General features: G+C 47.7%; 1 protein-coding gene across 1 annotated transcript in view; it reads right to left on the bottom strand.

Annotated features, from left to right (window-relative positions):
- LOC138525817 (interferon-induced GTP-binding protein Mx1-like) overlaps positions 1 to 26,899 on the bottom strand; it is a 1,137,278-nt gene that overhangs the window by 171,411 nt on the left and 938,968 nt on the right. Inside the window, exon 11 of the mRNA XM_069636045.1 lies at positions 6,461 to 6,718. Within this exon, the coding sequence (XP_069492146.1) occupies positions 6,461 to 6,718 (258 nt within the window). The remainder of the gene's footprint in view (positions 1 to 6,460; positions 6,719 to 26,899) is intronic.

Genomic DNA, 26,899 nt, shown 5'->3' with positions numbered 1-26,899 from the left:
CTAGAAAAGAGTATCCATTAAAAATATGTCATTCGTATTAGAAATCTAATTATTCCATTGTACACATGGCTTACACAGATACACTTGTACACCGTGTATGTCATTTAGTCAAAAAATACATTTAGTTTTTTCACCTGATTGATGGCTAGTTTACTCTATCAAAGATGACTGTGCGAAACACACTGATTGAAAAGTTGCACTCAAGCAATTTGCAAAAACTGCTCATTTATAATAATGTCACTGTCTAATAGTATCAGATCTAGGACCTACTTTCTTTCATTCGAGGGAACTGTCAGTACGCATACCTCTGGATCGGGATCAACTACGAAGGATGAAGTAATTGTAGTCGAAGCTTCAGCATCTCCCTGTAACACAGTACTTGTTTTAGTATGGATGAAAAAATTGAAATTGAACACACACAATGTGACGCAGACAATGGTACATATCAATAAAAAACCATGAATGAAACATTGTGTAAACGAACGACACAATACGTAAATATGATCATATTATCTCAAATTCCATGCATAAAACATTTCCGGAACTGAATAGCTAAATAAGACTACCTGATACGTGCTCAAAGTTGTTGTTGACTCCAGGCAAGACATGGATGCAGAATATTGCTCCTTCATATTCAGTGCGTAGTCATGGAGTTATAGAGGGACCATTTAATTTGATTTAGAAATGCTAATCTTTAAAATTGGTATGTAAAGAGACAAATTACGAAAAGATTATGCTTATTTCAAAGTGCACTATAGCATAGTTATCTGTGCCCAGAAATCGTTTTCTACGATGCTCCTAAAACCAAGGACAGATGTTTAGCAAAATGGGGTTTAGTTATAAAGCAATACAATCTTGTAAATATGAAAAGTATTATAAGGGACATTTACACATAAAACACAAATCCGTCCATTTCGTTACCTGTTCACTACCCCAAGGGCTACAGCTAAATCAGGAACCGTGACTCACCTGAGGCTGCCTGTGCATGAATAGAGTCGGAATTGCATTTGGAAGCAATTTACAAGACGCTCTGAGCAGATTCTTCTTTGTGTACTTCGATTGGTCGTACATATTCGTGGCAAAGTGTAGGCTGCAGATGCGGAATCAATCACCCTCGAGTCCCCCAAGACTTCATGGGCTCCACTTTCAAGCTCTTCCGGCCCAAATACGAAATATCTGACCCATTCTCTTATTAGATCTATATTCCTCGGGAATACATGCATTGTAGTGCCTTTAGATTTGTTATGGGTCTTAGAACAGCAACCGAAAACCATACATGCAGGCACTGTTGAAAATTCAGTTAAAAAAAACAAAAGTTTAACATTATTAGAAAATTATTTTGCATAAAAGCGCTTTGGTCACTGAAGCAAAACGAGTATAGGGTGGCCGGCTGTATTATAGGATAACTTTCATAAACAATTCATTGATGTGATGAAAATCGTAACATGTTACTCGTCCCTTAAATGTACTATTGTGCATCAAAAGGAAACATGCTTATAGACACGGTTCGCGAAGGATGCAATTCGATCCCAAATGACACTGATGACAATTGATATATATCGATAACATAACAAATTAAAATCAAGTCAATGGCAATGAGATGAATGAACATAACACTACTGGGTACGTTCGTTCGAAATAGATAGAAATTTAGATATCAAGGAGATATGATTGGCTGACCTGCCCTTACCTTGACCAACAAACAATTAGATTCAACAAGCAGGGTAGTTAGTGGCAGGAGAAGAGGGAGATGTTCACAGGTAGCACGACGGAGAGCTGACAGTTCTCAGGTAGCACGTTCACGAGTTGACTTGCAGTGCTCAAAGATGTTGTACTGGTATCTGGTACTAAGTAATGGTACTGGTATCTGTTCGCACAGGCAACAAGCAATGAAGGTAGCTGACCAGAGCACAGAAATAAGGCACAGAATACTCAAAAAAAAATACAGTGAAAGGAATGGAAAAGCAAATCTGATGTTGTCTGTTGAGAAGCGGTCTGTTTATACTTATTAAGGAAAGAGGCGTCCTGCCATTTCCATGGAGACACGTCATTAGCTGAAGCTCAGAGAATGTTGACACAAGACGTGCTTTGGCGTTGCGAAATGGGCGGTACGCGTCTAGTGATCTCAGCCTCAGGGGCGGGGGATATGATTTAGTGCCGCCAGGGCAGTCCACCTTGGGCGATGCAGCAACGGATAAGATTATCACAAGATGGCCGCACCCTGCTGCCTGTTTTCGCATGTGTAAAAAAGAGGAAAACTACGGCAAGGTGCGTAGGAAATGTTTGTACGATCGATCAACGTATGCTTAAAAACACATGCCCGAACCCTCGGGACAATAATATTTCTGAGCGCACTATTCCTTTAAAGGTATTTGTATAGCGCACCGTCACCAACGGAATTGGCCCCAGGCGCTCCGGCGGTTCTGTAAATGAGAAGGCAAACTATCCACTTTACCTTTAGAATTGGCAGATTTTCCACTTATTGAACCCTCAAAAATCCCCCTTGAAGACCCATTGGCTCCAAAAAAGGGAACTATCTCCATCATGATCCCACTCGAAATCTTGCAGCGAATCTGAGGCGCTATGCGATATTAACGGTAAACGAGTTTGGCAGTACATTCTGAAGGAATTACCACCAAACTCGAAATGAGGCCTGCTGTCCAGAAGGTACGTTTTTTCATCGCATGCCGTTACATTGCCAGGCTTTTAAACGTGCACATTACATCGTAAGAGCTCATAGAACTTTTTAGGGGGTTTTGAAAGGACAAATAAGGGTTTGGGCGGGTGGGCAATAGAAAAAATAAGTGTGGGTGGGTGGTTTGGGGGGGACCCCACCCCCCCCCAAAAAAAACAAAAAACGATGAGCACATTCAATGGAATTTGCACGTTTAAAAGCCTGGCGATGTAAAAGCAGGCGATGAAATCACATGGAACCGTCCAGAAAACGGCCTGCAAATAGGAAGTAGATGTTATATGATCAAACACTACCTTCTATAGCTTTCTAAAATAATTTTTACAAAAATCAGTGCATTGATCATTAGCCTAGTTATTGAAGGAAAGGTTAGGTGAACATCTTTCCTTTTTTCACCTTGTGAGTACACGTGTTCTTACTATAGTGAACATCATAATAGGAAATGTATGGCGGTCATTTTACAAAAAGTGTAAATAGCATGCAGATGACCAGCGACATTAGAACTTACGCGCTGCGCTCCCTGTATGCTATTTTGAACATTTGCAAGGCGTAGGGTAAAAAGGAAAGCATAAATACAGGACACCTTGCCATTACTATTTACCTTTACTCTCCGTTTAGTAAAAAATTAAATACCACCTGAAAATTACACTTTGCAGGTGGCATTTAGGAATGGTTTCCTAGGAATCTGCCTGCTCTTTAACAGGCAGTAAATTGAGTGTATTCCTTAGGAACCCCTTTGTTTTACGCCTGCATGAAAACCTCATGCAGGCGACTAAATGCACTGACAAGATGAAGGAGTTCAGCAGGGCCGCTGTCTCATGCCCATCCTCCACCTTTTCACTGCTGCAAAATGGCACAAAGCGGGGAAATAGAGGTGTTAAAAAAGCCCCATAGAAGATGATGCTCTGTGTTAATATCTGCCTTTATCTGCATTTTTTGACAAATGTTTCCTATTGTAATTGCTTGAAACCCCACTTTGCGGGTACCTCATGGTGATAGGCAAGTTTGGGTCCAATAAGTCAAAAATCTGCACTTTGTATGGATTTATTTGGAGAAGCCGATGACCTTAACCAATCCGAACGAGGGTCCAACACCATACAATTAAATGTCGTAGTATGGAACAATGACAGAGCAATTTGGCTGATCCATAAGTGCCTTTCAACCTTCAAAGTTAAAACACAGTCCTATAAATCCCTGTAAATCTTAAATGTTTCAATCATCATTATACACAAAATGAGCAATGTAAGTGCAACCATAATTAGAATGATAACTTATGTTATTTTATGTTAAAGGATATTTATACCGCGCACGATCACCACCGGAGTGGTCCCCTGGCGGATCTGAAAAGCAAGCAGGTGGGGTACGTTAGTAGGACTGAGCAGGAAAAAGCGCAAGAGAGCTGTGATGTGCTGTTAGCAGCTTCAGTTCAGTTCACTCCGTTTGCTGAGCGTAGGTGTGATTTTTTTCAGTTGGTAGTTGTCATGTGCTGTTGTGCGAGGCTATGTGTGGTTTGTTTAGTTGTTGTGGTGTAGTGAAGTGTGTGCGGTCTGCTGTGCAATATAGGTATGGTTGTGTTATGTTTAGATTTTGAGCAGTTTATCCACAGTGGTGAGATTTTTAGTGGGTTGGTTAGAGGTGGCGCTCCATCGTACCTCCTCCACTTTGGCCACCTGTAATACGCGTCCCTGTAAGTGTTGCGAATTGTGTTGTGCTGAGGGGCTCCCTCCTATATTCTGTGCAGGGTTGTGGCTGTCTGCATGGCTATTTAGTGGTGATGGCTCCTCCACCCCCTCCTCCATCCCATGCACTGTATAATGGATTTCTATACCGCTTGGGCCCTTGGCATATCCCAGTGTGCAGCCGCCATCTCCTTCCTGTGCCCCTTGAGAGGAGGGAAAAGGGGGGTGGTGGGACCTTTTCCCTGTGCCCTTGAGCTACCTTGTCCCAATGCTTTTTCTGTTTGGTCGCCACTCTCTTCCATTCAACTCCTATCCTCTCTGTCTGTGGTTCAACCCAGGACACTCCCATCTCTCTCGTTACCCTCAGTTATGGCCCCCCATGGGAACCCAGGTCTCCTTCCTATTCGGAAGTCTCTCCACCTCCCTGCACTTGTCCTGTTGTACTTTACTCCTCCGTCTTGCGACTTCTGTGCTCATTGCGAGGGGTGTGGGTGTTGTTCATTCATTTTCGTCTGGTTCTTGAGTTGAACAGCCAGGTTTTTTAGCAGTTTTCTGAATTTTAGATGGTCCTTCATGTTTCGTATTTCTCTCAGGAGGGAGTTCCACATTTTTGCGGCTAAGCAATAAAATGCAGATCCACAACTTTATTTCCTTATGTACGGTTTAGGTTCCAGGCAGATGTTGATGGATCTGAATGTTCTGGTTGGCTGGAAAATTGTGATTTTCTATTGTAGGAATTCTGCTCCCTGGCTGCTGATTGCTCTGTGTGTTATGCTTTGAATGTGATTTGTTTTTGGACTGGCAGCCAGTGTAGCATCTTTAGCGCAGGAGTGATGTGGTCTCTTCGTGATAGTTTGAGGAGGAGTCTGGCCGCTGTGTTCTGTATACGTTGCAGTTTCTTTAGAAGATAACCCGGAGGGATAGGCTGTTGGCATAGTCTATCCTGGACATGATGAAGGAAATGATGCCTGTTGTTTCGTGCTTAAAGGAGAGGAATGGTAGGATCTTTTTGATTGTGCGTAAGTGGAAGAAGCATTTCTTGATTATTGCGTTTACTTGTGGTTCTAGTGTTAGCTTGTTGTCCAATAGGATTCCAACTATAAAGGATATCGCACAAATCCATCTGTTCCTGGCGTCTTTCGATAGATGTTCACACAGGTTTCCACTGTATGAGGTCACTGCTGTGGCGATATAACATGAGGGAGCAGGCCGACCAGTGGGTAATGGCCCAACGCGCAAGTTAAGCGCCTGATCGAAGTAAGGGTCCCTTAACGTGGGTTGCACAACATTATTGGTGGTGGGTCGGTGCACCAACCAGGGTTATATTGCCATTAGAACCTGTATAGCTCATCCGCAGGTGCTACAGGTGTGTTTAAATGTAAAAAAGATCAAAGAAATCTTAACTTGCGGCAGTATTTCAGAAGTTCATTTTCCTTGTTGATGATGATGGTGATTCCATCAATAAGGAATCCAGAGTGGGAAAAAACAGCATGGCGTCGAGCCGCAAGGTGAGATTTCTTTTTTTTAATTGAAACACACCCTTAGCACCCGCATATCATGTTCAGGATTTATCGCTATCAACTTTCCTGAGCCTTTCAGTTTCTTAATCAAGAACTGATTTTCAGTGCTATCCTAATTGGCATTTTGATTATCGCACCACAATGCCAGGAACAATGCTAAATTGATTTTCTTGAGCAGGTTGCTTCAGAAAGAAATATACCTGTAGCACAAGCAGATCTTAAATGCATTATGAACATTCAGGGTACACTGAATACCCATGACCAGTGCTACAAAGCAGCTGAAAACCAACACAAAGGTGCTTCACAAAACATGTAACCACAGTCTAATGGAAGGAGGCTATATGTAGTCCCCTATTTGTTTTCTTGTTATGCTTTGTCTTATGAATTTGTTAGCGACTGTGATCAGCTGCCTCAAAGAAAAAGCTTTTTCTTTAAAAAAAAAAGCTTCTTTACCTTTGAAAGGAGTATTTTTGGAGCATACATGTTTTCCGTTACTGCTCTGTGTGCCTTAAATATGTCATACAATGCAGGTGTGTCATCAAGGGATCTTCTCAAGCGCAGAAACTCACCTGGAAATACGCCTCCAAGTGGTAACCCATCTCCTGAATGGAAATTAGTTTATTGTTAACAGGCTCCAGTTGTGAAAGCTCGAAAGGGTGCTTAGAAGGAGTTATTAACAATTTCCTAGCAGTATTTGTTCTGATTTCGTTCAAATCTGTGCCATAGATTTTATCCTGAGAATGAACAACCTGCTCCATTTTGAACTGAGTTCTTATCAGATGTTCAGCTTCCTCTGCTTGGCATTGCCCCACAGCTCCGATATTGAACTGCAGAAAGAAAAATAGAATGACTTGTTAAATATTTCGTTCTTAATGGCATGGTCAAGCTATGTGAGAGGTGTCACTGTGCAAGGCACCTCTTCCTTGAATTCAAGATACACTCTGTAGTGTGCCACTCGAGCCCTATAGTTTCAGAGATACAGGTGTCAAATCGGAGACTTTAAGTAACCTTGAGCTGTTTTGAAACAGTTGAGAGTTTTACATATAGTATATGGGGACTCACACCTGCTGAATATGAAACCCTGACTGGTGGAGCCAGCATAGTATCTGCCTAACACGGCTGAGACAAATGATCAGTGACTGTTGCACCTTGACACACAATACAACATAAACACACCAAAGAGCATTAATAAACGTCTAGTCAGATTACTTATCCACCACAACTAGTGAACATTAGAACAAAAAAAATATATACTAAATGTTATCCTTAAAATAATAATACCAACCGCAAGACTCTTGGACTAAGGGTTGTGATATGTAAGTGTTATAACAACACAGTCCAATGAGAGAGAATTTTACTAAAATGGTAGAACAAATTACATTAATCCTAGCTCTTGGGGTTAAACATTAAATCACCCCAGTTTTCCAACTACACTACACTAGATTCAGATCAAACACAAGATTCATTGCATTATCCACAGCGCCTACCATGGAAGGGTCCCAGAATCCATCATAAGCAAATTCATCCACTACCAACCATCAAAAGTACTTCGATCAGCAGCAATGTCCTGGTAACAATCCCACATTTGAAATAGAAATGCTACACTGGACCGTACTCTTCCTTCCAAGTAAATTCTACAATTCTGTACTTTAGCACCTATACCCCGAAGACCACTTGACCTTCACGAAACAAAGGATAATCCGGATAATCAACTAACACTCAATGCCAGCACTGAGACCCGTACCGACAGATATCCACTCAGACTAACATCAACACAGCAAACCTTTGCTGGTTTAAACAACCATATTTCATCCCACATCAATTGGTAGTTATAGGGCAATGGGAGAATGAAAGACCAGAAGGGGTGCCTCTCACCTACTGTATATGAAAACACCACGAGCCAACACTCAGTTCATCGTCAATGGACTGTGCTTGATCGGACTCCACCAGGTACACTTCCTAGCCCAGGAAAACCCTTGGGTCTTTCTCCCCAAACCCTAGCTACTGAAATCCTGGACAGATGTAACCTAGCAACAGAGCCCGCTAACAAATACTCAAACAACGAAGCAACCACTAAGCACCAAAGCCTCATTCTTGCTACCACCCCCTTTCTAATCTACTTTGTTCCTCTCCTCCAGCCATCGCTTATTACATAAACAATTCAATCTCTCAACACTGTTGCAAGCTGCCCAGTTACACACCACAATAAAGGAGCAACAGCACCACTCACCACTCTAGTCCTATCGTTCCCCTTACCAGCAGCCAACCAGGTTTCCTCAGCGCTGCTCAAGTAATCAACCTTATGCTCTGCCTCCTGGATGAAAAACACTGAAGTTCCTCCATCAAGCCGCTACCATTGTCCATGGCACCCGAGATTGGAGCATTGCCAGCCTGCAAACATCAACACTATAGGATTTGCACCTGGCATTTCCTCTAGCTGATTAACTCCATCCTCCCCCTTTTCTCCTCCCAAGCCTCCCAGATGGCATGTGTTATAAAAGACCACTTTACATTACATGCAGGTATTTTAGTAAAGTCACAGTGAAAATATCCAATGAATACTGCGTGAGAAAAATATTTAGGTAACACCTAGGCTGCACCACATTAACAAAATCTTTCTTTCCCATTGTTTTCCTTTCTAGTGGACAGTATTATATTTCGATATACTATTCAACTTGGCTTAGGGCAATGCTTGCTTTTTAGTGACTCTTGAGCAGACAGGAACACCAAAGAACGGCTAAATCATGAATAAAGGGTTGTATTGTTTTACAGGAGGCTGACTATACTTCTGCTGGGAGGCATAGTGTGTGCTTCCAGAATGTCCTTAAGTTTTGAATTTGTCAGCTGACTAGTGACCTATAAAAGGTGCGTGGTCTGGTGGGCGGATTAGGTTGTTGCAGTCAGTTACTGAAAGGTGTAGAGTGTCTGTGTTCGTGTCTTGCAAGATAAATTAATAGTTACTCACTGTAGTGACTAACGTACTCGTAGTAAATAGTCCCCTTTCCACCATACTGCATGGGTGTCCCTTGCTAGGGACAGGAGACAGAACCTTTTTCACCAGAAAAAACATTCTTTGCCTTTAAATTTAGAGGCGCGTGAGGGCACGGCCCTGGAAGCATGGGCTCCGCTGACTCCGCCCACCGGCGTCACTCCTCAGTCCCCATTGACGCGTTGATAATATTATCATTGCCTTATGACACCATATTATTAGGGGGAGGATGGTGGGACATATGGAGGAAAGGGGACTATGGACTAGAAGTATGTTAGTCACTACGGGGAGTAACAATTAATTACTCCTACGTCCTGTCCCCTTTCCTCCATACTGCATGGCCGATTACAACTGAATGTAGCCCCACGGTGGAGAGGTGACCCTCCTTAAGCGAACAAGTTCCTTAGAACCGCCTGTCCGAAAGCCCTGTCTGATTTAGAGCCGGCATCCAAACCGTAGTGCATACAGAAAGCCGAAGCAGTATCCCCCGTGGCTGCCCTGCTGATGACCTGCCACAGGACCTGCTGCTGGAAAGCGACGGCCGTGCCTTGGCTCTGACAGCGTGGGCGTGCATGTTAGCTGGAAATGGTTTATGCTGCCCCTCATAGGCCTCCTTGATGGCCGAAACCGTCCACCTTGCTATAGAGGCCTTGGATGCCTGAAAACCTGGCCATGACCCCCCAAATCTGACAGAGTGTCCGACTTGCGGAAGCTCTTGGTCCTGTCCAGATAGAATTTCATAGCACGTCTGACATCCAGACAGTGTAAGACCCTCTGAGCAGCGTCCTTAGGATCGGTCAAAAACATAGGCAAAACGATCTCCTCGTTTAGATGGAAAGCAGAGACTACCTTGGGTAGTAACGCGGGGTGCGTTCTCAGGACCACTTTATCTTTGTGAAAAGTAGTATAGGGTTCTGATGCCACCAGAGCCCAAATCTCGCTGACTCTGCGAGCAGCGGTGAGACCCACGCACAAAGCTGTTTTAATTGTAACCAATCTGATGTCCGCGGATGCCATTGGTTCGAAAGGTTTGTGCACCAGGGCGCCCAACACTACATTGAGATCCCACACGGACTGTGGCTTCTTGATGGGCGGGTAGAGCCTGGTGAGGCCCGCCAGATGCCGCTTAACCACCGGGTTGGAGGAGGAGAAGACCTCCTCCTCAGAATTCCTGTAGGCCCCTATGGCTGCAAAGTAGGTGCGGGAGGTGCCCATTTGCACCCATGATTGAGCCGGGTGTGCCGAGAATGAGAGCACACCATTCAATGTGCAAGTAAGGGGGTTGATCTCCTTATAGTCCACCCAGTGACAGAACATGGTCCATTTACTCTTGTACCGGCTCCTAGTAGCCTTGCTCCTAGCTCCCTGAATGACGTCCATGTTAGCCTGAGACAGGCTCAGATGCTTTAGTGTGGCCTGCTCAAGAACCACGCTGCAAGGGCTAATTTCTGTGGAGTGGGGTGTATGACTGTGCCCACCTGCTGCAAGAGGAGGTGAGCTAGGCCCAGCGGCAGGTGAATGGGTGGCCTGTCCGAGAGGCTGGGGAGCTCTGAGAAACAAGGTCTTGCCGGCCACCACGGAGCTATCAGAATGATGCAGAGGTGCCACGATTCTCTTATCTTGCAGATTACACTGTGGATCAGGGGTGTGGGAGGGAATGCATACTCTGTCATGCCATTCCACTGTATCTGGAATGCGTCGCCCAGGGAGCCGGGGCCTTTCCCCTGCCAGGACGTGAACTGCTGGCACTTCCTGATGGACCAGGAGCCAAAGAGATTCACCTGAGGATGCCCCCATCTTCTGAAGACCCTGAGCAGAACCTGATTGTTCAATGGCCATTCGTAATTGTCCGCTCCAAGTCTGCTGAGCCTGTCTGCTTCCAGGTTATACTCCCCCTGGAGACGGATTGCAGTCAGGTAGATGTTGTTCTCCAGAGCTCATTCCCACATGCTGACCGCTAGGCTGCACAGCGGAAGGGACCTATTGCCACCCTGCTTGTTGACATAATACATGTTGGTGGATTTGTCTGTCTGGATGAGGACGACTTTGCCCACAATGAGTGGAAGAAAAGCCTTGAGAACTAGCCAGATAGCCCTCGGCTCCAGCCAGTTTATATGAGATTCCTGCTCCTGCAGGGACCAGACTCCATGGACACTGTGGTTATCCAGCATAGCCCCCCAGCCTTACAGGGAGGAATCCGTGTTGATGGTGACCTGAGGGGGTGCCTGCCGGAAGGGCCTGCCAGTCGGCAGGTTGCAGTCCCCGGACCACCAGGTGTGGTCCGGGTGGAGAGAAGGAGGAATGCTGACAAGCTCCACTTGGGAGCCCGCTCCTGATTACAGCTGCACTTCGCAGCCTAATGGAATCCCCTCATCTTGAGTGTCATGTCAGGGACGGCCAGTAGGACCGCTGCCATGATCCCCAGTAAATTCTGGAACCACCATGCCAAGGTCACCTATCGGCTGAGGAAGTGACTTACGGCCCTCTTGATGGCCATGATCTTGTCCTACGAGGGGAAATCTCTCTCGGAGCTCATGTCCCATATGAGGCCCAGAAAGGTTGGACTCTGAGTAGGCTGCTGCTGAAACTTCTTGAGGTTGATAGAAAATCCCAGCTCTTGGAGAGTGGTCATAAGAGCGTAGGAAGTGTGATGCACCGCCACTGGAGATCTCGCCCTGACGAGCCAGTCGTCCAGGCATGGGTAGATGTGGTGGCCCTTGTTAGGGAGAATTCTCATTCTATGGCTAATTTCTCTCACCTAGTGAGTACTAAAGCAGCTTTGCTGGATTTCTGGAGTTTATTTTTTTCACTTGGTAAGAGTGTGAGCCTTTTTCCCACTCTTACATGTGTTTTGCCATGTGTAATTCTAATGTTGGTGTGATTGGGGGCTCTGGAGTACACCACTCTCTGAGCCCCACTTTTTATGTGTGTTACACAGCACCTTCAGTGCAGTAACACAGGGATGTATTTTGAGACTTCCCACCGACTCCATTCTTCTGGGGCTGACTACTGTCCCCAGAAACAGGTTAAGTTGCCATTTACTTTAGCTTTGTTTAGCACTTAACATTTAGACTTGGCTAGTGGCAGTGGTATCTACCCTAACTTTTCTACCGCGATTGTATTATATGAACATGGTACTGTTCCAGGCTATTATATTAGCCTCGAACATAAACCCGCTTGACCAAATACTCTTTCTTTTGGCTCCGGTCGGGTTTATTCGCCATTTCTTTTTGTTAAAGTCATTCTTGTGTTTTACTCTGCGTGGCAAACCAGGTTTGCCTTCTTTGTTCGCCGTCTTTTGGCGGGCTTCTCTCCAGAAGCACTCCTTTGGAACCTTGGTGTCTAGGTGGGCTGAAAGTGAGGGAGGGGTGTAGTCACCCCCTGCACAGGGTATCCTTGGAAACCCAAGTCGCACTTTGTCATGATTGGCTGAGGTGGTTGTCCAGGCCGGACAACCCCCCCTGCTGGGTGATTGACAGCCAGGCTGTGTGAATGGGGGATTTTCGCATAAAAGGCAGGATTCTTGTGCTAGAAGGCAGAGTTGCCACTGGAACTGCAAGGAACCGAAGAGAAGCAGAGAAGAAGATGGCTGCTGCAACTATTGAGTTCCGGTGAAGCCCTGCTGCAGCCCTGAGCTATCTACCCTTCAACGACAAGAGAAGATCCAGTCTGGAGTCTTCTTCGCTTGAGCCTGGTAGGATCAACCAGCTCATCTTCCACAGACAGAGGATCCTCTTCTTGGTCGAAATTGTTGCACACAGCTGTAGTGGTCCGGATAGCCACCCGAAGAGCCTCTCCTGTTTTAAAGGAGCGCACCTTTTATTCACCATGGCTTTTGCTTCTGCTGGCCTCATCCCTGGGTAGTGCAGATCGCTCCAGACGTCGTCCTTCTTGTCTCCAGGACTGAAGCCACAGGAACCGTGAGTCTGCAGGAACTACCAGGAACAACTGCTGTAGCACCAGCTCTTCTTCACTTTGAATAAGGTACTGTGTCCAACCTCGAGGAACTGGGTGAACCCCCTTTCTCCTCACTAAAGTCTTGTCCTTATCTTCCTTCTCTCTTATAACTTTTGCTTCCTCTTTTGACAATATCCAAGTACTTGTGGCAATCTCGAATCGTGAACTGTACTAACCGTGTGATCCTCGACAACAGGAACCCTGTTCTACTTCACACTGGCGCAGGCCTATTGACTTTTATTCACTTGTAGGAAAGTGTCCTCTGATTCTATCTGCCTTGACAAAAGTATTGCCTATGATTTGTATCCCCAACTCTCTTGTGTTGATTCATGTGCTAGGTGTGCTTTAACTCCGGTAACATTTCTCCTCGCGGGTACGCATATCTTTAGTAAGACCGAACTCTCATTACTGTCAAAAAGTCATCGCATCTGTCCCCCCCGGTAACGTCTTTGTTTCACAACACCGGTCTGTCAAAACCAAAGGTACTTCCTTGAATTGTGCTGTACAAAGTGAATTGGTTGTGTGTAGTGTATTTTACGTGTGGTTTTAATTTAATAGAAGTGAAGTGTTTTGCAAACAGATGTTCTAGAAATAAATGTACTTTTATTTTTTAACCAAAAACCTTGAGTCAGTGTTTGCTTGAGTCACAGTAATTGTAGTCCTTTGTGTAATCTCTACTACTGCTCATTTGCTGTTGAGATAAGTCTGGCTGCTCCGCTACTGCTACCACTTTAACAGTGTAGTACAGGCTTGTACCAAAGGTGAACTTGTATTACCACTTGTAGTCTTAATTGTGTGTTGTGGTCCCTAAGGGCACTGCACAGTATTCTGCCTAACAGCCCTGGGCCCCAAGGAGCGCGTCCACTGCATTAGTCTGGTAAACACCCTGAGGGCTGAGTTGAGGCCGCAGGGTAGAACCTTGTATTGGAAATGGCAGCCCATGATCCTGAAGCGCAGAAAGTATCGATGCGGCTGCCAAATAGGGACGTGTAGATAAGCGGCCTTCAGATTCAGGGAGCACATCCAGTCTCCCCTGCACAGTGTCTCTGCTATGAGTGCTGGTGTAACCATCTTGAATTTCTGAAGAGGGAGGGAGAGATTGAGGGTGGAGAGGTCCAACACAACTCTCAGGCCAGCCTGGTTCTTCTTTTGTATGATATGATATTATTGGTTATTTATAACATGCTTAATACCCAGAGGTCACTAAGTGCGGACCCGGGGATCGAACCTGTGTGGCTCCATGTCGCCTTGCTTCCAAGGTGAGCACGTTGCCGCTGAGCTATCCTGCCGAGGCGAAAATCCTGGAGTAGAAGCCCAAGCCTTGCTGGAAGGCTGGGGACTTCATCCACTGCCCTCGACGAGTGACCGAATTTCTGCCAACAGAGTTGCTGTCCCAATCTGTGGGGGAGGAAGGAGGAATCGGTAGACAGTACCCCATGGACACTATGGATAGGATCTTCTGACGCCAAAATTGTGCGTGAAGGGCAGGCCTACCCCCCACCGGAGACACGTGGACCTGAAGGGGCGCGTCATGCCTTCTTTATCTCTGAGGCTGTTACAGAGGAGGGGGACTGAAAGAAGCCCTGACAGCCCCCTCTTTTGTTTGCGCCGGTGCTGATTTGGAGAACGGTCAGGCTGCCTAGACCTCTGTTCTTGGAAGCCCTGAAACCAGCCGAATGCACGCTCCTTATCGGAGCGTTAATGCGACTGGGTGTACACCTTGGGCGTGGTCTTCGTAAGGATAAAGACTTTGTAGTTTGGAACTGTTTTTCTTTTTATCTAGCTCCTCATCAGTGGTGGAGTGAAAGAGGTCACCACCCTCGAATGGAAGGTCCAATATGCATTCCTGGACATCTGGGTCGAATTTAGTAGCCCGAAGCCAGGCAGTCCTTCTCATGTCCATGGCGATGCATATGGCCCAGCCAGAGGTGTCAATGTGGGCCACGGTGGACTCCATGATGTCTTGTGCAACTAATTTAGCCTCCGCCAGTCCCACCTTGAAACGTGCTTGGTTTTGCACCAGACGTTCTGGAAGGAAGTCGGCTATTTCCCACCAAAGCCTCTGGTTAACAACTGCCAGCATGGCATCCGCTTTATATTGATGAAGATGCAGTGAGGCGTTGGAATAAAGCTTCTTCCCGTATGCCTCCAAGTTCTTCTCCTCCTTGCCTAACAGCACCAAGGACAAGGGGGCTGAGGACGACGGAGGCTTTCAGTAGAGTGACGTCGCAGCGATCACCGAAGAGTGTGGTTGAGGGTGCGCCGACAGCAAGAGTGGATCCCCCTCCATTTGCCTATACTTGCCGTCGATTGACAGGCTGGACCGAGTGCGGCTTAAGCTACCCATTTTTGGCCAAGGCGACACTGTCCTTCTGCATCAGGATCCCAGTTCTAGCCACGGGGCGTAGAGTTGGGATCTCGGCCAGGACTCCTGCCTCTGGTTGTTCCACCTCAGGTTGAGGAAGCCCAAAAGTACTCTGCCAAACCTGCAAGCCGTTCGTGGAAGGCCTTGGAAGACGGCGTGTCGGGGTCCTCTTCCTCGTCAGTGTCCACCAGGGTGTCTGGCTGATCCAGAGTGGGTGGAGGAGTGCTGGGCACCGAGGGCTGCAGTGTGGAGACCGGAGCCAGAGGCTGCAGCGGAGGCTGGTGTGGACCCACCTGAACTGTGGGAGGCAGGGGAGCCAGAATCGAAGGAGCTGGCAAGGGCAGCAGGGGCTGCGCCGGGGCCTGCAGTGCTGGAGCCATAGGAGGAATGACTATAGGCACAGGGGGACGGGCCGGAGGGAGCATGTCCCGGATCACATCCCTAAGGATGGCCCCATCTGAGGAGATCTCATGAGAGTGAGGAACTTTTCAAAGAACATGGCATTGCAGGCGGGTGGGGTGGCAGGTGATGTTGACGGGGTATCGAGCAGCTGCTGGGGCCGGTGCATACTCTGTTTAGCTGGTTGCGTGATAAACCTGCCTGTGAGGCTGATGGATAAGCTGTAGGCCACGTACCTGGTTGACACCAGTCCTACCTTGTAACTCATTCTCCCACCTGCTCTGTTCCAAGGGACGGTATTGGACGAGCGACCATTTTGTCTGGTGCAGCGGGCATCTTGTCGAGCTGTGTGCCATGTGCCAAAGCCGTGGTGCTTGGCTCACTGGGCCAGGCCTCCTCCAGGACTCTTGGCGGTGGAGCATGAGACCTACCCTGCACCTCAGGACGAGGCCTGGTAGGCATGTTGCCCTCTGCAGTATCGCCGGTAGTGCTGTGTGCAGGCACCCCCTCGGACATCTGGCCGGTACTAGGGCATAGCCCCTCGAGCGTACATCCGGTAATAGAGCATTGCGGTCCCTCAGCACGTTCTCAAGAAGGATCTAATGACCCCTCTGCCTGGCAGCCGATAGCTGGAATAGCCCTGGTACCAGTACTGGTGAAAGAATCTGAAATGTTCCTCCCGCTCGAGCGTTTCTTTGGGAAGGAGTTGCCCTTGCGGGGTGCGATGGAAAAAAGCAGCCCTACCTTGGGCTTGACTTATGCCTGACAAGTCATTCAAGTCCTCTGGAGGCGACCTCTCGAAGAGCTCCCTCCACCAAGCTAGCCTGATCTTCAGAGCATGCGGTGTAAGCGCGTCGCACGCGGTACAACCCTCCCAGCCATGGTCGGGGCCAAGGCAGAGGAGGCAAAGAACGTGGGGATCGGACGTAGGGAAGAGCCCTTTGCAGGCTGGAAACCTGGTGAAGCCCGTTGAAGTCGACATACGCCGGGGTGGAGCATGGCGCCACGGGACTGAGTAAACGATTGATAAAAAGAAGACAAAAAAGACAGAAGAAAGTATCTGGGGAAGAGCACGTGGTATAACAAGGCCAAAGCCAAACCCAGGAGCGCTGGTGAAATCCGCCCGTTCCCGTCAATGCAAAAAATGGGACTAAGGAGTGGCGCTGGTGGGCAGAGTGTCATGGCCACTTGCCCAGGATCACAGGAGCTGCACCATAAGGTGGAGGAAGCAAGGGACACCATGGTTCACGCACGTCCCTTTGGGACGATTATACATTGGGTGCCCGGTTGGACTCAGCCCTGGCGCCTTTGGCTCATGGGAAAAAATAAGCAAGACTCTCTTATTATGAGCAGGAGTTCTTTCAAGAACTTTCGACTTGTGTATAACCAGTCCGGGTGTGGCCTTCTATCTATCTTCAGCTGCACGTGCAACTTCAAGGAGTGGCAAGGTGTGGCAAGCAGGACTGAGCTAGTCGGCAAGGCCTTAAGAGCTCAGCTATAAAAGCCAGCCCAACCCCAAGGTAAACGCTTCGCGTTAATCTGCATTTGCATGCAGCGTAACGCTCACCGCTGCCTAGGTAAACTAGCACTTACCTTGGGAATCCAGTCTCCTGTCCCTACGCTTACCTCTTGGAGTCAGCTTACACCTGCATCCATCACCGCTGAGCCTGGCATCCATTCTTCATCTTCCGGATCGCAGGACTTCAGCTCTGGGCAAGACATCTTCTTCACCTCCGGCACGCAGAACTCCAGCTCCCGGCACCGCAGCATGACATCATCTTCATCTCTGGCACTCTGAACTCCAGCTCTGGATTCCGCAGCACGACATAGTCTTCTTCCACGAAGGCGGACCCTGTAAAAGGACAAAAGACAAGGTTATACACACAAACCTGCAGTTTAGGATTGCGCTTGCAAAATTCTTTGCGCTTGTCCTTAAAAGCACACTTACTTGCTGCCGGACCACAGCAGAATCCTCCACTCCTCATCAGGAGCCACTTCAGGCCTGTTGCTCTACTGGACCGCAATCACACCTATGTGGGGAGAAAGATGGACATTGTTACAGAGCTGACAACAGGCTGAGAACAAGACAATACCAATATCTCACAACAAACAGAAAACAGAAAGACACTTACCAGAAAGGCATGGACTCGCTGCAGCTGGTCTGGACACCACGTATAAAGGACCAGTGAAGGAACTCGGTCCTCATTCTACATGCGCCCCTGCCAGAAGTAGCAGGACAAAGAGTTTGCCCTTAATAATCTACAGGTGAGCGTTAATGGGACGATGCATGCTCACCACACTATGGGAGGAAGGTTTTGAGAGGGTATTCACTCGCAGGCCAGTAAACTTACGTCCTCTCATATTTACGCAGGAGCAGGGTTCCAATTAATCGCAGCAGCAGCGGGAGGAAGCAGATTGGGGGGTCCTACTTCCTGGGAGGGGTGCAACCGTGCCCCAACGTACCCGCGGAGACCAGGTGAGCGCAACACAGAGTCAGGGGAGCGCATGCTCCCAGGGCCGTGCCTCTGAATTTAAAGGGGAAGAAGGTTTTTTCTGGTGAAAAAGGTTCCGCCTCCCGTCCCTACCAAGGGACACCCATGCATTATGGAGGAAAGGGGACGAGACATAGAAGTAAAACAGGTGCTGAGAGCGAGATGGCGTAGTCTAGGCAGGAAAGGATGATGGCCATGATTGCTGAAATTCTGTGAGGGTAGGAGAGATAGGGAAAGATCTGCTTGAGCATGCAGAGGTGGAAGTGGCAGGATCTGGAGAGTGCATTAATGTGGTGAGATAGGGTAAAGTTTGAGCTGAAGGTGCAACCCAGGTTTTTGACAGAGGACTATAAGGCAGGTTGAGGTCCTAAAGAGGGCAGCCAAGGGGTGAATTGGGGAAAGAGAGCAGTTTTTCTGTAGATTAGGATTTCTGTTTTGCCTGGGTTGAGTAGAAGGTTGTTGTTCGTCATCCAGCGGTCTATCTCTGTGTGGCAGCATGCAAGATCAGGATGGGGTGAAGACAAGAATTTAGGGGTCTTGAGGATGCTCTGTGTGTCGTCAACTTGGCTTTAGCAGATGAGGTTGTGCGAGCGGATGAGACCGGGGAATCGGGATAGGTAAAAGTTGAAAAGAGGAGGGGCTAGGGAAGCTCCTTGAGGGACTCCCCATGAAGGACCGGCTGGGGAGGACAGAAGACAAAGATTGGAGAAAGGTGATTTTGGTGGCGGTCGCAGATGAAGGAGATGATCCACCTTAGGGCAGAGTCTCTGATGCCTAGCGAGAAGTCTGTTAGAGAGAGTGGCGTGGGCGATCGAGTTAAAAGCTGCAGAGAGGTGCAGGAGGATGAGTGCCTCACAGCCTTCTGAATCTGCTGTTCTTTTCAGGTCATCCCAGATTGAGATGAGGGAGGCTTTGGTTCCATGGAGGGGTCTAAAACCAGACTGGGAACCGTCTAGAAGGGTGTGGGATTCTGCAAAGAGGCTGAGCTGGGCGTAAGAGGAGTTTAGCAATGACGCGATTGTTCGAGATGGGGAGGTAGTTGGAAGGGAGGAGAGGGTCAAGAGAGGGCTTTTTTTAGTAGAGGTTTGACCCGAGAGGTTTGGTATGCTTCGGGGAAGATGCCTGATGTCAGCAAGTGGTTGATTAAAGACCTGGCAAGGTTGCCAGTGCATGTGGAAGCGAGAATGGTCTTGAGGAGGGTGGGGCCCCCTCTCAAGAAACTTACAACACATGCACTTACGAGTTACGACACAAACATATGCCACGCACTGTTGTGCAACATGCTCTTATTCCACACACACTTATACTACATGCTCTTACAACACATGCAAGTATTACAACAAACACTCTAAAATTAATAATCATGTAACCGTAAAACAGTAGGTTGAAATTATTTGAAAAATAAATTACAAATAGGTTAGAACAACAAAAACGTAAACTACAAACATCAGAAATAATAATGTTAAGGTAAAAACATAATTTACTTTATTAATACATGTTAAAAATGTATATTAAAATCAAACATGACATGATGTGTTGCGTAACAGCTCTGTATTTCAGCTTCCAAATGGGGAGACTGGGTTGGTGCTTGCTGAGGCTTGTGAATCTGCTTAGAGACTAGCAAGCAGTACCTGTCGAAACTGTCAGGTTAGCTGATGGAAGAGTTGAAAACAGATACTTTAGTTTTGCATCCTACCTGTGAATCCGCCCTAGCTTGCTACACAATAGTGCTGTCTGAATGTGTGGACTGAACTCCAGGTGGCCACTTTGCAAATATGATATGATATGAGATGTCATTTATAACGCGCCAATGTTTCTAGGCGCGACAAGACAAGGGAGGGAAGGCAGAGGGAAGACAAGACAGACGATCTTACTAGGCCTTGTGTCATTCAGATTGTGCAAGTGCGAGGGAGGGGAGAAAGGGGAAGTGCCAGGGAGAGGGAAAGGGGAAGTGCAATCAGGGTACCGTAGCTCAGAGTAAGTGGCGGCAGGGCAGCATTGCTCTGGTTGAGTGCAAGGAAGCAGTGGACTGTAGTGTGGCATATAAAGCCCTTAAGTGTGCGGTAGGCTCGGAGGCAGTGCAGGGGAGACTAATCATGGAAGAGCCTGGTACCCAGTGAGACTCTGAGAGTAGGCAAGCAACCAGGTGGTACGGCAGACAGGTAGTTCAGCACGGGGGAGAGAGAGAGAGAAAGCAGAGGAGAAAAGGAAGGTCTTGAGCTGCTTCCAGAACTTCAGGTGGTCCGGCTCAAGTTTAAGAGGGGCAGGGAGGCCATTCCAGAAGGAAGCCACCTGCAGAGGAGAGAGAGAGAGTGATGTACCCCCCACTCTCTGCCTGGAGAAGCATCTGGCCATCAAAGAGTTTGAGGTAGCTGAGAAAAGAGCTCAAGAAGGAAGGTATTTTGGAAGAGAGTTGGATATAGTGTGGGCCTCGGCCTCAGAAAGTCTTGTCGACGATGCAGAGGGTCTTGAACTTCATCCTTTCAGTCACAGGGAGTCAGTGGAAAGATTTCAGAGCTGGAGAGATACGGTCCCTGGGCTTGAGACCAAGGACAAGTCTTGCCGCCCTGTTCTGGATTAGTTGCAGAGGGCAGAGAGTAGAGGAAGGTAGGTTGAGAAAGAGGCTGTTTCAGTAGTCCAGTCTAGAGAGAACTAGGGCTCTGGAGACAGTGGGCCTCTGGGGGAAAGTGAGAAAAGGAACTATACCTCTGAGTAGGGTGCAGCTCGGGCCTTCTTTGAAAGGTCTATGATGTGAGAAGAGAAGGAGAGAGTGGAGTCAAAGATGACACCAAGGTTTTTTGCCTCACAGGAAGGTGAAGGAAGAGAGCAGCCAGAGAGAGAGAGGGGGAAAGCAGGAGTCCCAATGAGAAGGATTTCTGTCTTACTGGTATTAAGGCAGAGATCGTTGGAGGCGCACCAGTCCTGAATCACGGACAGACAGTCAGGAATGAGCGAGACAGAATAGGGGGCTGAGGGGATCCTAAAAGAGAGCTGAGTGTCATCTGCATAACACTGAAAGTTAGAGGACAAGGTAGAGATCAGGTGGCCCAAAGGGACCAAGTAGACATTGAGGAGCAAGGGTGAGAGATTAGAGCTCTGTGGAACACCATATGTGGAGAGAGGGGTGGTGGAGAGAAAGGACCTAAGTTGGACCTGGGAGGGTCGGTCCAGGAGGAAGGAGGTCAACCACTCCAGGGTCTGACCCGTGATGCCCAGGTTCTCAGGCAGTCGAATGGTCAGGATGGCATGATTGACCGGGTCAAAAGCAGAGGAAAGATCAGGGAGGATGAAGACAGAAGGAAGGTTGGAGTCAAGATTAGCAAGCATATCTTCGCTGGTTTTCAGGAGAGCAGTTTCTGTGCCTCTGGCTGCTCTGAAGCCAGACTGATGGTCATGGAGACAACCAACAGATTCAGTGTGGAAAGTAAGCTGGGAGATGGCCAGCTATTCCAGGGATTTGCCTAGGAAAGGAGTGATAGAGATTGGGCGATAGTTTGACAGACAGGTAGGATCAGCAGAAGGTTTTTTGAGGAAAGGGTGAACAAGGTAGTGCTTGAGGAAAGAGGGGAAAGATCCAGTGGCAAAAGAGTGACTGCTGAAATTGGCCAAGGCTTGAGAGAGGGCGTCAATGTGGTCCTTGATGGTTCTGGAGGAGCAGCGGAGCACCTATTTCAGCGACACGTTCGTAGATCGGACTTGTCTAGAAACATCGTCAGGTGTTGTTGTAGAGAAAGAGGAGGGAGAGAGAGGGCTGTGTCAGAGTGTGAGTCAGCTGCAGGGTAGAAGGAGCAGAGAAAGTAGCGGCAAAGGCATGCACTAACACATGATTCATGGGCCGAATGACTGAGAAGGTAGGTGACAGTGCTGGGGTAGGCTTAGCCTAAGGGACAGAGGGTATCAGGTGAGAGCAGAGCAAAAAGTGGTCCATTCAAGAGAGAGGAGTGGTGAGAGTGTTAGCGAGGGGGATGTCTGAGGAGATGAGAACATCCAAGGTGTGTCCGGCAGAGTGTGTTGAACCAGAGGGTAGAATGGAAAGAGAGAGAGGGTTGCAGAGGTTGCGGAAGAGCCCAGAGGAGGGATTAGAAGCATCTAGGTGGATGTTGAGGTCGCTGACGAGAAGTTGAGAGAAAGAGGCAAGGAGAAAAGAGGTGAGCTCAGCCCACTCTGACAGGAAAAGGGCGACCTGGCCACATGGACTGTAGATGGTGGCCACAGTCAGAGAGAAGCCAGGAGCGATTGAGAGCCTGCAGACCAGGCATTCAAAGGAGGAGCAGGCCTACATAGGAATGACAGAAGCAGGGACCCACTCCAGAAAGCTCAGAGCTACTCAAGTTGGTTCTGGGTTCGGAGAAGATCTTGGAGCCATTAGGGATGAGAGTGTCAAAACTTGTGTCATAGCTGGCCGTGAACCATGTCTCAGTGAGAGCAAGGACATCCAGGTCAAGTTCTTCTAGGAGGTGGCTGACGTCCGAGCAGTGTTTGACAGAAGAGTGAGAGTTGGGAGTAGTGACGTGGAACATGTTGCCACATTTGAAAGACTTCCGGGGTGGGGTACAGGCTTGAGGTACACCGAGCAGAAGTGGTAGAGGGGTTGGAGAGTGGACACAGGTGGTAGCAGGAGGTGGCATGTAGCCAGAGAGGAGGAAGGTGCTGTAGTGCGTGTGCAAGGGTGAGCTAAAAGATGTGGCACCGGTGCGTGACCATTTTGGACATTCACTTTCATAGCCGCGATGGAAGTGTGTGTTTTTCTGAACCCAATGAAGTAGACATGAGCTATGCCACAGTTGCATGAATGCAATGTTTATATCTGGAAGCGGATGAGTTGAATTTAGAGGGTTGGTTGGCGAGTTGTTTGATCGGGGACGTGCCCGGTGAACGAGCTGGGTTTTTCCACTATTGACTGGATTTTTCCACTCTGCGTCCCCATACTTGTTGGCTGTCTTTCGGCCGGGGACGGTTTGGCAACCTACGGTGGGAGGGGATAATTTCCCCATGAGACAAGGGGTTTCCAGGTAGTATATTCAGAATTGGAACCCGGTGTGATGAAGTCTCACTGAGGGTTAGGACGCTCCGCTCCAGACCCCGGTAGAACGTGTGATCTTTCTGCCCACCTGCCTTGGGACTGGGTAGTTCTGCAGTGGCCAAGATGAAGCTCTCTTCTTCAAATATTATAACAGTGACGTACTTTCTTTTGTTACGTTGATGTATGTGTTTATGTATAACCAACATCATTCATTTATAGTGTTTGGTGTATGCTTTTGCGATATGAATAAAGGGCCTGTAAAGAGCCAATTATATTCGAGCTATTGGTCTAATTGTGGGTTATTGCCTGCCCGAGTCCAAGATTTTTTGGTCTGTGTGGTCTGGTAAGTGATTTCTAGGGTAACTGCACATGACACAAAAGCAAAACAGGTGCCAGAGAGGCGGCGGAAGGAGGAGGTGACAGAGGAGCCCGAGAGGTGCTAGAAGTAGTAGCAGGAGAAGGAAGGAAGTTGATAAGGCGCAGGAGACGCCTTTCTCAACTTCCTCTAAAGCATCCAGTGGTATGTTTGTAATGAAGGCTAGCTTTGTGCCTCCAGTACTTTGAGTGCAGTAGGCTTCGGGAGTAAAAGGAAGATGATTGTGAGCCAATGTATACCAGTTGTATTCAGGGAACAATCCATCTTGTGATGGTGGGTCCCTGGATCACCCTCTCTCCCTCTTGCAAAAGACACAAGGAACTGGGTTGTCTTATGAAGTGCTTTGGCTTTACTGAGGTAGAACATTACTGCTCTATGGACATCACGGGCTTGCTGTGTTGTCTCCCCTCTGCTCTGTGGATTCAAGGAGAGGTTTGGCAATTAGATCAGTTGGTTAACATGACACTTTGAAACGTATTTGTAACAAAACCATGCATGTGTTCTAGGGACCATCTTATGTTTGTGAATAGCTGCGGGTCTGAGGGTGGTGGCCAACGCGTGTGGAAATGACCCAGCGCCGCTACAGGAGCTACGGGAGCCATCCACGGGTCCCACTGGAGAGACTCACGACACGTAGATAGCCACTGCCTCAAGGACGCCTATGGAAGCAGCTCAGAGGCTGAATTAGATGTGGTGGCTCTGACCCCGGAGAATTGCAACACTCTATCCATCTCCCGGGACCTGCATCTAGGACACAAGGAAGTTCCCCCTCAACTGACCATCTTGGCCATGGTCCACCCATCGCCGCAGGAGGAATCACCTGAACAAATTGACATAGTAAAAACATCAGTGCCATCTGTCGCACCACCCATGCCCAGCGAGGAATTTCATATGTCGATTTCTCACCCTACCGCTGATTTACTAAGGCAGCCTCTTGACCCAGTACCAGAAGAGATCACTGGCCTTGACCCAGCCGTGGGACACCACGATCAAAGTGTTCCTTCTATACTTAATTCAGAGTCAGACGTTGACCAACAATCCAGGGCTTCGGACATCTGCAACCCAAAATCGAATTCTCCGATAAACAAGAAAAGAATACAATACAAAAAAAAGAGGCAAGCCTAAATCCAAACTTCCTCTGTCGCAAGGAATTAATGACAAAGCAACCACACAAAAAAGAAAGGAAGAAATCAACGCAAAAGAAATCAAACCGACTAAAAGCTAGGGCCCCAAACCTCCTCCTAAAAAACGGGGGACTGGGAAACCAATCCCGCTGCTCTCTAATGCCCTCCTGAACTTTTTCAAGACACAAAGAAAACCAAAACTATCCAATGAGTCCAAACTCTCGGACGCGGAAATTCTGGAAGCGCCTGAAGAGACTCCCCCACTAGCCAAATGCAGAAAAACAGTACCTTCACATGACAAACATCACAACGTGATTCCGAGAGAACCCACCCACGTTCCACCTATTAACGGAAACACGACTGACACAGTGCCCCGCACCCAATCTGAATCGCTGCCAACGAGAGGAGATTTAATGGGCCCACCAATTCAGGGAAACATTACAGGCACAGCGGCGCTCTTCCAATCTGAATTTCTGAGACCTGATCAGACGAAACAAAGGCAATCTACAGAGGTGCAGGCAGGGCAATCCCATTCCAATATATCCTTTCCTGACCATACGAAACAAAGGCAAATCACAGAGGTGCAGGCAGGGAAGGCTGTCCACCCTGAGCTGGGGTGTATGGACAGTATAAGAGAAACAGCAGATGCCCGGCTGCACCAGCACGGAATGTTGGTCATACTGGACCTACACCAGCCAAAAGTATATCCATCACAAAGAGGAATGAGCCCACAACCTTGGACAAAAGCTCATCTACCAACTCCAAAGCCTCGGCCAATTTGACAAGATCACCCAACAGATCCACTGACCCAACGGTGCTCGGGCAGTGGTCCATGGAATTCTTCTCCAAAACTACCTAATTTATCTGAGGCCGGTCGTACTTCAGTCAGACGTCGGCACTCAGTAACGAACATTTTATCTACAGACTGCAGCGATACACCTCCAAAAAATGGAAGGCGAACTGACTCTCAAACACCCACGCAAAAAGAATCACCGAACAACAAGAGAGACATGACCACGATCATGTCAGCAATAACAATTGCAATAACAATTGCAATGACCCCCTTTTGCAAACTTTATGAAACCCTAGGCGACGCCTCGAGAGATAACACAGCTACCTAAGCAATTATCGAATCGAAGCTGACCTTCCTGGAAGGGTTTATAACGACCATAGACTTGAAATATGACATCTCACAGAGGAAAAGGGATATAATTGAACCAGAATCTGAAAATGCCATGGTGGCCACAAGTCAAAAAGACGCGCCGTCGGGGCTGTCGGAACAAAAATCAACACAGACTCCTCTGAGGAAAGGAAATGATGAAATAGCATCAATATTTCTTAACAAACCCAAATTAGCAACAACTGTGAGTAGAACACATCTGAAGACTAACTCAGTGCTTACTCAGAATGCTGGACACATACAAAGGCCAGGACAAGAAAAAAACAACCAAGCCATGACAAACGCCTTCCTACAGCCATAAAAACAGCATCATATGCACTGTCTGCAGGCACTGCAAACAAACCTCGAAACGGAAGCCCAACGATGCAGCTTTGGTTGCCACATAGATCAATAGAAAAAATAGAGGCGACTGCAAATATTGATAAATCCATTTGCCTGTTCAAAATCAAGCAGAACAGTGCTAAAAATTACAGCGTCCATATCTGGCCTAAAGAACCTGAAAACGGAAGATTTCAGATTAATCGAGCCATACCACAGAGACAATAAGGCTCGGGAGGCTGGAAATGAACTAAAACTAGCCGGCTTTCTCCTATCCAAAATAAAAAGCCCAGTTACATCACACAAAAAAGTAAACCAGGAAGAACTGGTCGCTAACAAGAGAAAACATGAACTTAACTCAGCAGACCATTACACCACTCAAAGAGCAGAACTGAAGGCCCATTTTGGGGTCACATCAAACAGGGAAAAGGAACCTTGTATAGAAGAATGCAATACATCTTGAAGAACAGACCTGAAGGCCGTTCCGGGGAGGCACGCAGAAAAACATTCCCGTAAATACTCAGCCGACTCATCAGAGGCCTTTTCTACTAGAGACCCACAAGATAGAACTAGGTACAGCCCGGACCAATCTACATTTGTTAGACATCGTGGATACCAAAGAAGAGAAAGGCTGAGAGAATGCTCTCCTCAACGAAGAAGATTTGACAGCAACAGAAATCGCAGGAAGCAGTCGCCGAGCAATAGACTCCCTGATACATCGGCCAAGACAAAGAAAGACTCGACTTCAGGTGGACTGTGGAACTGGCTAAAAGGAGCTCTCATTC

The sequence above is a fragment of the Ambystoma mexicanum genome, chromosome 7p, assembly GCF_040938575.1.
Source record: "Ambystoma mexicanum isolate Mex_15411 chromosome 7p, UKY_AmexF1_1, whole genome shotgun sequence".
Lineage (NCBI taxonomy): Eukaryota > Metazoa > Chordata > Amphibia > Caudata > Ambystomatidae > Ambystoma > Ambystoma mexicanum.
Note: the sequence above shows the minus strand (reverse complement) of the source record. Positions and strands in the feature narration are given on the sequence as shown.